The following is an 11,426-nucleotide window of genomic DNA, read 5'->3' on the forward strand; positions in this document are numbered from 1 at the left end:
TATTACAATGAGAAACCTCTACGTTTAAGGAGTGTTCTGAAAAAGAATTGCTAGTTAAAAAGATCGAGAAAGAGGAGACAGGAGGTAGTGGTTGTATACCAGAAATCAAGAGAAAAAGATTCAAGAGTTAGGAGAGAGATAATAGTAACAGGTGTTTAAGAGAGGCCAAGTAGCAAGAGACTTGAATGCAGGCCATTACATTTAGAATTATAAAACCATTGTTGACTTTAAGGAGAGCATTTATTAAAGTGTAATCATGAAAACCAAATTTGAATGGGCTTCAGAGTGAAGCTGAATCAATATGTGTTAATTTCAGGAAGAAGGGAAGTAAAGCAAAAAGGTTAAAGTTAAGGTAAAATGGAAAAAAATGGAAAAAAAAACTATACCTCCAATTGTCTTGACTCTGCTCATATTAGCTATTATTGAAAAATTTGAAGAGGTTTACCTAATCTTTTGCTAATAAATTCAAAGTCTTAAAAATAAATTAGAAATGAATGGTCCCTTCCATTCAGTCACTTTCATTCGGGGTCTTGTTCCATCCCTACACAGTGTGATTTTCTGGAAAATGAAATATTTCCTATTCACAGCTCAGAGGCTGTGGAGGTGTTGTGTGTGAGTGTAAGTGGGGTGGGGATAGTGATAATATGGAGCTCTGATGTCTGAAAGAAATGAAGCCTCTTTTAATTCATAAGAAGTTCTTATTTAATTATCCAAAGATTTGGTGGTGTATACTCTGTTTGTATCAAGGATTTTAAATTCCACATAAGGAAATGCAAGAATACTGGGGCTTCTTATGTGATTCATTCACAAGCTCTTATGCTCATCTCTCTTCTGCTTCCTACGCTCTGGCTCCTAGTCTAGCCTGCCTCCCTCCCTCCCTCCTTCCTTCCTTCCTTTCTTCCTTCCTTCATTCCTTCCTTCTTCCATGGAGAAAGGATCAACTCAAATTGGTATAGAAGCTATGCAAGTGAGGGCAATTTACTGGATTCCTTGAAGGATTTAACTTTTAATATATTTTCTAGGGTAAATGGCAAGCAGGGAGAGTAAGAATTAAAAACTGGGAGCAGGAACCAAATTATCTGGCCAATGTAAATATCTTAAATGTATGACTATGGTATGGATCATATTGAGCATTATGTTTTCAAACAGATGTTTTACTTTATAACTAATGTATCATACAATTCCTTTCTGGTTGGTAGAAAAATGTAGTCAGACAAATGCTAGGAGGATTCTATTTTAAATGTACAAATTCGAACTGTCTTTGGAATATTTGTAAATATTTAGAAGATTTTTAAGTGCATTTTCTGTGTATTTTTGAAAGAAGTTGAGTAGACCTTGGGAAAAAATAGTGTGCATTCCTGTCTCCAAAAGATTTTCATTTCTATTAAGAAGGAATGCTTCTCCTGTCCCCTTGGCTTTGCTTGCTAAGGGAAAAAGAATAAACGAAGGGACTTTATAAATTCCTCCACAAAGGCCAGCCATTGTTCAATTCAGTGAGTTTTAGCTTAAAATATTGGTTAAAGCCATTCAAATCAAGTGGTCAAAACAACACTTTTACTTTACAATAGACCCACGACTTTGGGGTGTGGAAAGAAGAGGAAGCGTATGTCCCTTAGTACAACCTTATAAAAACTGTAAAATCCACAGAGATATTTTAAAGGTAAAAAAACTCACGTAGCTTTATTCTGTAAAGCACTAATATGTCTCAGTTACATTTAGCTACAGTACAAAGAATAATGAAATAGCACCAGGGAAATTTTCAGTGGTTTGCTAAGAATCTTGGCTGCTTTACCTTCTTAGTTTTTCCTCCTACTTCACTAAACAAATAAACAAAACACAGCCCTCCCTCTCCAGCTCTCTGCAGCCTATTGGGTCGCCAGGGGCCTGACTTTCATGCGAACAACCCTGAGGGAATAATCTGCTCCTCTGAAGGGGACCCAGACCACTCCGTTCTCAATCTCGTAAGGACTGTTGTCCCTCGGGTCGTAGGAGCCCCCGGGGTAGTAGACGCCGTTGAGATTGGCCGCTTGGCAGCTGTTGTACCACCAGCCGCCTCCGTAGACTTCCGCACAGTTCTCGTCCGACTGGTCTGCATCCCTGTCAAAGGTGCTGAATCGCATGCCCGCGTGAGAAGTGTACTCCCGCCCTTCCTCTTCAGAGCCCTCAACCAGAGCATCGCCCGCCGTACCCTCATAGGAGGAGACGTGCAGGGCATAGCCTTCAGCCTCAGAGTCTACCCGGAAGTGATACTCTGCGTAAACCCTGTTCCCAGCCCAGTCTTCCAATTCCACCCGAAGGACAGCGCCCCTCAGGGTTAGTAAGTGGAGGTATTCATTGCCTAGCCAGAATTCTCCTTTCCCCTCGTCATTCAGGCTGCCGAAACCTCTCCTGTAGTCTTGCCAGGTCCGGTTAAAGTTCTGTGATCCATCCATTCTTTGCTGGATCAAAAGCCATCCTCCCAAACCGGTCTCTTGATCGCAGTAAACAGAAAAAATCTTACTGGAACCCGGTAGCTTGATATTGAAAATGCCACTTTGGGCACCTGAAGGATGTGTTTGAAGGACATCATCACAGTCTAAAAAAAAAATTAAGCTGGTTGGAAGAAGTTACTCTCATTTAATTTACAAAGACAGGCATGGCCCGTATTAAGTGAAGGCAGACACTGGTTTACTTTCCCTTCCTCCCTCCCTTCCTTCCTTCCCTCCTTCCTTCCTTCCTTCCTTCCTCCCTTCTGGAAAGAATGCACTTATTATGGGATAGAATCTGTGCAAAAGAGGGGCAATTTGCACCTACAAGTTGCAAAGGGAATTTTCTTCAATGGAATTGGAATTTTACTTGTGCATACTGATTAACAGCAAGTAACCAGTAGCTATCTAAGCAACAATCAATACTAGTATAACTTTTTGCACCTGACCTAAATGCCCACTGAGACACACACTAAAAATCTGATTAATAAAATGGGTGGCAAATTCAACAATGCACATTTTGAATGCTGAAAGAATTTAGTTAAACTCAAAATTGAGTTTCAGAAGGCTTCATTCGTTCAACAATTATTTATTGAGTGATTACTCTATGCACTGTTAGGCATTTGGGAGTACAGAGATGAACATGATAGACAAAGTTCCTGCCCTCATGGAACTTACAGTCTAGCGAGAAAAACAGAAAAAAAGGTGCAATTTCAATAAAGTGCGATAGAGTGTTAGGAAAGAAGTGCAAGGTGCTATGGGGAGCATTTTGCAGGAAAAATTAACCTAGTCTAGGGAGTCAGGGAAGGCTTCCTGAAAGGAGAAGTGTGGATACCTCTGGAACTGCGAGTTCTAGTATGGCCTCTCTTGGTGCTATATCCTTCTCTGAGGGCTTCACTTTCAGCTCCTTCTTTAACTGTATAGCTCTTGGTTTCAAATGTGGAAACTCCCTCTTTGACACTTGTTCCAAATTGTTTGCTGGAAGGGAGCTCATGCGAACCAAGAGGAAGAGAATGGGTTTCCCCAAAGCGTTTGAAAATGTCAGATTCTGAGTCCCCTTTGAATGCAGACACTGATACGCGTGAGGATGTTTTTCCAGTTAAGTCAGTTTCAAAGAAAGCAGCCTCTTCGGGGTGCCTAAGACGAAAGTCACTCAGGCTACCTCTGCCAGTATGGAACAAGTCCAATTCGACTGCGTCGCCACAGTCAGAACCGTCTTCGGAGTTCACCACTTCTTTGACCACTTCCTTGCGACCATCAGCCCCCACAGTAGTGCGGGTAACAGTTTTGGTGCATGAATGACGAGTGGTGGTTGTGCCACCAGATGTGACCTTCTCACCACCAATCAGGAGCTCTTTAGTTCCTGTAGTAGTGACCTGTTTACCTGTGTGGAATTCTTTCTCTGCACCTGGTCTTATACTTCCTGACACCTCTTCAAATTCATGCCAGTCTGGTTTGGTAGGCCTGGTGCTCCCATACCCTGAGCTATCTGGCCTGGAACTCCCATGCCCAGAGCTCGTAGAGCTCCAAGAACTAGAGCTACTATGACTAGAGCTCCCAGTGCTCCAACTGCCAGAACTACCAGATCCAGAGCTCCCAGGTTTCCAAGCACCAGCACTATCAGATCCAGAGCTCCCAGGACTCCAAGTGCCAGGACTAGGAGATCCAGAGCTCCCAGGATTCCAAGCACCAGGACTAGGAGATCCAGAGCTCCCAGGACTCCAAGTGCCAGCACTGCCAGGTTCAGGTTTCCTGGAGCTTCCAGGCTCTGCTCCTTTTCCGTGAGATGCTGAGTCTCCTCGGGGATTCCCGTCACCACCAGGCCTTTCTAACACCATTCTTATCTGCTTTGTTTCCATTAGTGCCTTCCACTCTGGAGGGGCCTTCTGAAGCTGGCTCTTGAAACTTCCAGGAATCAAGTCTGGAACTTGGCTCATTTTTATCATTGGTAAAGATTGCCTATCTCTAGAGGGAAATAAGTCTATGGAAATGACCTGTTCAAGTTGTTTCTGCTGATCTTCATAGTCCTTTAGATTTACTTCATGTGCTAAGGCCCTACTGCATGACCCTTTGCAAGCTCGGATCTTAATATCAATGTCCACCTAGAGAGAGGGTGAGAGAGATAAATAGAAAAGATAGATTAAATAAATAAACTATATCTATTGAGTACTTGGTGGTTAATTTACAAAAAAAAATAGTTCTCACTTCTTTGTCATGGAGAACTACCAACTGATTCTCTTTATTTTCCATTTATGTAGCATATCTAGTGAAAGAGATGCTGGGTATTTGTGCCCCTGCTTCTTGTAAGGATAGCCAGGATAAGCAATGGGAGCCATTTGGATTCATCTTAGGCTTAGAATGGATCAAGAGTAAGGTGCTATTCCCATTGAAAGGAAACACTAATTAGGTGATCCCCAGTGAGACTGAGGCTGAAGACTCACAGGCCTGGAGGTGTCATAGGAAGAGCGAGGGCTTTGGAATCAGACAGAGATGAAACATTTGCTTTTGAAATTTACTTTCTATATGTTCTTGGAAAATTTACTTAATATCTCCAAGCTTGTTTCTTCATCATTAGAGTGAGAAAAACAATATTTTGTAGGTGAATAATGGACAGAAGCACTTTGCTCTGCATATAATAGTAGACAATAAGTAATAGTTGCCTTCTTTTTCCTTGCTATTCAAAATGAAGGAAATCTGGCATCGGCGCCACATACTTACCTCCAGTCGTTTCATCTCCACCAGCTGATCCCTGACATTTTTCTGCAGAAGTTGGATACGTTGAACTTGTTCTAAGACTTTGCGCTTCAGTATCTCAATTCTGCTTCTCAGATCATCTGATACTTGCTTATATGTATTATCACTGTCTGAAATAGAAAATTTGGCTAATGAAGTAGCTGCTGAGTTGTTTTCTTGTAATAGCCAGCAAAAAAAAGAAAATGTGCTTATAAATATCCCTCATTTTATTTTGCTTGTAGGTTGTTCTGGACTTTTTATTTGTGTAACTCACACCTATTAGGCATTTGATTTTTGTACTATATCATGTCCTGCAGTTCTCTATGGATGCCAATTAAGATGCCCTATTAGCAATTAGTCATCCAAATAAATACAACGGAAGGAATTACTTTGCCATTTTAAAGGTGCTATGATAGGATAAAGTAATCAGTTTCATCACATTCCATTTATTTTGTCATGTCTTTTATCAAGAGATTGAACATATTATTGAATTTTCTTACAAAGGGGTTTTTGTTCCTGTCTAAAGACCTGAAATTTTTCCTAAGCTTTGTAAGGTCAACAGGATCACTCACTTGCCATCTAGTGCTATACCAGAGACTTTAAGTTATTCGCGTGTCCCTTAAGGGTACAGTTTCCATGGATTTTAGTGCAAGGCCATTGCCATTTAAAAATTATTTAAGGCTTCATTTTAAAGGCCTTACCCCAGTTTGCCATTCATGTTATTACAGAAGGAGAGAATCTTACTTTCTCTAAAGATAATCAAAACAAGTGTTCAGGAACTGGGGTCTCACTAAACTTCCTGTCCATCACAGTGGGAATCAGGTGTTTTCTAGCCCTGACGGGCATCATCGTGGAAAAGGGCAGCATATTTTTTCAAACTAGTGTCCCATAAGAAAGCCATACATGGTTCTATCTTTCAAATATGGAGATATCTATGTAATCAGTTCTGTAGTGCCTGTGGGTTCAAATCCCAGCTCTATCCATGATAGCTTGCTATCTTTGGGCAAGTCCCTGACCTCTCAGTTTTCTCTGTAAAATGGAAGTGAAAAAAATCTACTCAAAAGGTCTGGCACATTTTATTTTCAGTATATTCTCTTGAAAATAAGACACAAATTCTAGTCTTTAATCCAAAATTCTGATGCACTGTGACCTTAATTCTAAATTAAGCTTTCTTACATTATAAAAATATCAGAAACAAGTTCCTCCTTAAAATTCAAGGATATGATTGAGGCATTTGTTTCTACACTAAGTTCTCTGGGATAAAATTGTCATAGCTATGAGGAGACATGATATTTATTTGGGAGTTTTATTGTTTTTTTGCTATAAAGTTAAAACACTAAATATGTAATACTTACTATCAGCCTTGGCAAAGTCCCCTCTCAAAAGTTCCATTATATTTCTGGTCACTGAATTAGAATCCTTATTGTTCTTCTGATAATCAAATAGTGAATTTCTGAGCTTTTCAATTCTGGACGTAAAATCGTGATTGACTTCGTCAATCAACCCTTTCATCCTGCAGCCAGAAGGACATTTGTTGTTCTGAAAGTGAAGTGGAGAAACTACGTTAAGGGTTTCTCTCTTGGATATAGAACATGTTTGTAGATTTCCATGCAGCCCCCATTGCTCCCCAACCCCATCTCTTCAGATCATCTATTGGCTTAAAGTAGTTATGAGGACTGTTTGGAGATTGTAGAGAAATTCTGGAATGTGGGCCACTTAACCATAAATCAGGTGCCACAAAACCTTGAGGCAAAAATACGTATAAATTGTGTTCCTAGGACTTGCCTGAACACATCCCTTAAATTCAATCTACTAATCCCACTAATGATCCAGAGTTCAGCAGGTACATGTTATCTTGGTAATTAAAACAGAGCTCTTGGGACTAGGCTCCTTGCCATTTGTCTTCTTTAAGTTGGCATATGAGGAGCCATTAGTTTATTTCCTTTATTTCCTTGACCCATTGGCCCAGCCTCTGTGAGCACTTCTGGCATCACAGGGGAAGGAATCTCCCACTCCCATCCCCACTGCTCACCCAGTCTTCATCAGAGCAGAAGGGCCAGTCTGTCTCTTTGCAGGTAGATTGCTGTCTTTCCACAACTCTTGGACCACGCACACCTCCTCCTTCAGCTAAAAACTCACCTTCAGTGGTTTCTGCAGTCTTTAACATACAAAAGAGAACAAGTCTCCAGATTAGAAGGAGACACTGGTATGCCTGAAAGTCCCAAGGAAGAGGCAGGACTTTCATAGGAGTTAAGGACATCAACTTTGGGGCCTGCACAGGTTTGGCTGTCTCATCTTTCAAATGAAAATTCTGATTTCCATTTCACAGGGTTGTTATTAAAATTGAAGGAGATTAGGCATACAGATGTCTTAGTTGTGCTTGACTAAATGAGCATTTAATAAATGGCAGCCATCTTAAAGGATCCATTATAAAAGGAAACTTGTTTGGATCAACAAAGCAAATTCAATTTTACCTTTCTGTTTTCATTAATGTCTGACGATAAAAAAATAATTAAAACATTCAGCATTCTTTCTCCTGTAATTCCTGCTTCAGTAGGGGAAAAACCCCACACAACCTTAAATTAATGTCTGTCTCTCCTTCAATTTTCTACTGTAAGCCTTGGAGATGGGTCCACAATGTGGGCAAGCACATACCAAGGACACAGATGTGGCCACTTTAGAAGTGCTTTTACACACAAGCAATAATTTATTTTATTTGAAATGAAAAAAAAAAGTAGACAAAAACCAAAAATAGTAGTCCCTGTCTGACAACTGTTTTGAACACCTTACAATCAGAAATACAGGTTTTATAAATTTCTATTATGATCCATGAGGTTAAATAAGATATAAAAAATTCTTCCAATAAGACTTTATATTTTAATGCATGAATGTAGGTTTTAGATTTTAGCTATTTGTATTCTATGCCACCAACTTATAAGGATTTTGCCATGACTATTTTAATGTAGAAGAGTTTATTCATGTAACTGGTTAACATTTGCAGTCTCATTCTCATGTTTAAAGAATATCCAAATAATAATAATAATTAGAGGAATCAAAACCAATTAACTTAAAGGAGCAAGTGCATTCCTTTTTTCTAATAAATGAAACAATAACTTCAAACATACTTCAGAATGAAATGGTACAACAATAATAGGCAAAAACTGAATATTTATAGCTGATACGGGAGAAAGGTGATACACCTATGTATCACCCAAAATACCACTTCAGCAAATGATTTTAATTTTATTGCTCCAAATTTTTTTACTTATTATTTTTCTATAAAGGAGAAAATTAAGCTAGAAAATCCTCTTTGGTTTTATCTGTTTACTCCCTGGTATTAGGGTTTATGAGCAGTGAAGGGCAAGAAATCAAGTGTAATAATTAATATTCTGGATAACTAGGAGGTAACTGAGTTTCTTGAACAAATGTCACATTTTTATAAGATCAAAGTGTTTTAGAAGCCTTGTTGAATGAAGTTTCTCTTCTCTTACATAGGTCTCCGGAGTCAGATTTTAGAAATTATTGCTATATTTATGAGTTTCTTAAAAGAATATAATTGCTTCCAAAATACTGTATTGCCTTGTCAATTGACCTCTTCTGATTTTATGCAATATGTTTTCAAAGAAAACTCACTTGCTTTTTTTTCTCTTGAAAGAAACATCAAACCAACCTTTTAAAAGACCTATATGAAAAGCAACAGTTCTGCTTATTGTGGACATTTAATAAGAAATTGAGAATTAGAGAAAAAGTTTGCCATAAAAATATTTTGTTCTGTTAACTAGCATTATAATGCCCTGAGGCTTCATAGCAACAAAGAAGGCAAAGATTTCTTGCTTATTAAACAAACAAAAAAAAAGCAGTGTTACTTGCAAGCTTGAGTTACAGATGTTGAAGCTTCCCTTGTGAATTTATACACTTGGGTCCATTAAGTTCTCCCTCTTGGGTTGGTTATATTACACTGTTCTCTTGAGGTGCCAAGCCCCACTAGGAGTTTCCCTCAAACGCTAGAACTTAAAAGAATAACAGGGTTGTAGGGCATGGACGGGTGAACTTGGACCTATAAACTCTTTGTGGAATAAACACCAGAGAGAAATAAAGAAGAGAAAATAAAGAGACCATACCCAGACTGTGCCCACCACACTCAGGACCAGGCAGAAGATCTTCACGGAAAACATCTTTTCTGAGGGTGGGGCTGGTTCAAGGGGAGCACAACCGCTGAAAGGAAGGAGTTCAGCCTTCACGCTGGTCCCCATCCTGTTTAAATCTGCAGGCGGTATGGTTAATCATTACCTTTGCCCCATTGAGAGGGTCAATACACACTCTACCACCCCTTGCTCCTTCTGCAAGCTCGGTGTCCCAGAAATTCTTGCTCAATTCCCCCAAACTTGTTTGCTTCCGATAAACTGTTGTTTCTCCAGCCAGCAGTTAGGGGAAGATCCCACATTCCAGAAACATGAAAACTTTTGAAAATGCAGTGGAACCTAGGAAGATGAATCCATACTTCTGTACATGAAGGAATGCAGAGAGTGACTGAGATAGGCTAGCTATAACCCACTGTGAAGTAGACATTTAGAAAACATTTCACTTTACATTGGAATTATGGTCGGGTTATGTGACTTTTAAAAAATGGCTGTGGCATTGGGCTTACTCTGAAGGCCTTCTGCAAGCTTACCTTTAACAGCTTATTTCCTCTATCTGAAATGGTAAAGACAGCAGCCTCTAGAACCAAACAGCCTGGATTCATAATCCTGGCTACACCATTTCCCAGCTCAGATTCCTCATTTGTACAATGAGGATAAGGATAATCTACCACACAAGTTCGTGTGGAGAATAAATGAGTTAAACCATATAAAGCCCTTAGAACAGTGATCAATGCATAGTGAGTACTCAGTAAGTGTTAATAATTATTACTGGACAGCATACATACAGTGCAGTGAAAGTTACCATTTCTTTCCTGTTTCTGTGCCTTTGGACACACTAATTTGCTTTCCCTGCTCTTCATCTCGGTATCAAAGTTCTCCTTGGCTTTGTGTTACCAGATTTAGCAAATACAAATACAGGAAGCCCAATTAAATTTGAATTTTTAGATAAATAATAAGTATTTTTTTTGAAGTTTAAGTATGTCCCATGTAATCTTTGGGATATTCTTATGCTAAAAATTGTTATTGTTTATCTGAAATTCAAATTTAATGGGGTGGCCTATATTTTATTTGGTAATTCTACCCTGACTCAAATTCTGATTCCCATGTGAAGCCTATTCTGATAATGGTAATAGCCAATCGTTAGTGTTTACTAAGTGTCAGGCATTTTGCTAGACACTTTACAGGTGCCTCATTTAATGTTGCCAATTAGAAGTAATATTATTCCTCCACAGTTCCACAGACTATGGACCACTTGTTGCATTTATCATGTAGAAGTTGTCCTTCTCTCCCACTAGATCATAAACTTAGTGAGCACTGAAACTATATTTTATTGATCTTTACATTCTCCCTCAAACTTAGCACTGCACCTAGTACAGTAATATTTGTTGAATAAATATATAAATGAAATCCCTTGCTTGGCTGTGCAGGTGTGAGTTCTCACTGATTAAGAAAGCACGAGTGAGTTCCACTGTTGTGAAGCTCACCTGCTGCCTCCTCAGCCACTGTAGACATGTATAGTTTGCTAAAAATGGATAAAGCCACAGCACAAGGCAGTGCCCTCCTTCACTGCTTTGTCTATGAAAGTTTTCTTGTCCCAGTCAAGCTCACTCTTGATGCACTTTCTGGGATTTCTAGAGGCAGCTGCAGAGCTCAGAGGATCCAGAGGGCACCTGGAAAGCTGGGTTACACTCATCTACAATGACTGAACTGGCAAAATGCTAGGCATGGGTAGGGAGCAAGACTTGGACCTTCTGGGACATGTTCCTAGGCCCATAGGAAGTGTCCTTATTTGGAGGTGAACGTGGATATAGCAGAAAAGTTCCCGTATGGTAACCTGGTGGGTTAGGTTATTTGGTTGAACCAAATCTGATTAAAGGTAATTAGCAGGAAGCAATTTGACAGAATGCCACTACTATGGTGCCATGTCAGGGCATTTCCAAGGATACCACCTGAGGGCCTGACACTTGCTCTTCCATGATCCCCTCAAGTATCTGCACGTCTTACTCCCTTTCTTCAGCCAGGGTTCTGCCCCAATGGCACCTCCTTGGAAAAGCCTTCTCCAAAGCCCTACCTACATAGCAGACAT

At 39.7% G+C, this 11,426-nt stretch overlaps 1 protein-coding gene across 1 annotated transcript; it reads right to left on the minus strand.

Annotated features, from left to right (window-relative positions):
- Positions 1–1,650: 1,650 nt before the first annotated feature.
- On the minus strand, positions 1,651–9,474 carry FGA (fibrinogen alpha chain). The gene is made up of 6 exons (XM_037830867.1): positions 9,320–9,474; positions 7,231–7,356; positions 6,554–6,737; positions 5,184–5,329; positions 3,301–4,567; positions 1,651–2,575 (listed from the first exon to the last, which is right to left on the minus strand). The coding sequence occupies exons 1-6, from the start codon at positions 9,449–9,451 to the stop codon at positions 1,866–1,868; spliced, it is 2,565 nt and encodes an 854-aa protein (XP_037686795.1). The 5' UTR covers positions 9,452–9,474; the 3' UTR covers positions 1,651–1,865.
- Positions 9,475–11,426: the final 1,952 nt, after the last annotated feature.

This window comes from Choloepus didactylus, chromosome 3 (assembly GCF_015220235.1).
Source record: "Choloepus didactylus isolate mChoDid1 chromosome 3, mChoDid1.pri, whole genome shotgun sequence".
Taxonomy (NCBI): domain Eukaryota; kingdom Metazoa; phylum Chordata; class Mammalia; order Pilosa; family Megalonychidae; genus Choloepus; species Choloepus didactylus.

Excerpts from the sequence above, each read along its gene's own strand:
- FGA (XM_037830867.1), bottom strand. The coding sequence starts at position 9,451 with ATGGGGACCAGCGTGAAGGCTGAACTCCTTCCTTTCAGCGGTTGTGCT. Across the intron at positions 6,738-7,230 it reads TCTGCTCTGATGAAGACTGG|AACAACAAATGTCCTTCTGG; the intron begins GTGAGCAGTGGG and ends CTTCACTTTCAG. Across the intron at positions 4,568-5,183 it reads TGGAGATGAAACGACTGGAG|GTGGACATTGATATTAAGAT; the intron begins GTAAGTATGTGG and ends CCCTCTCTCTAG.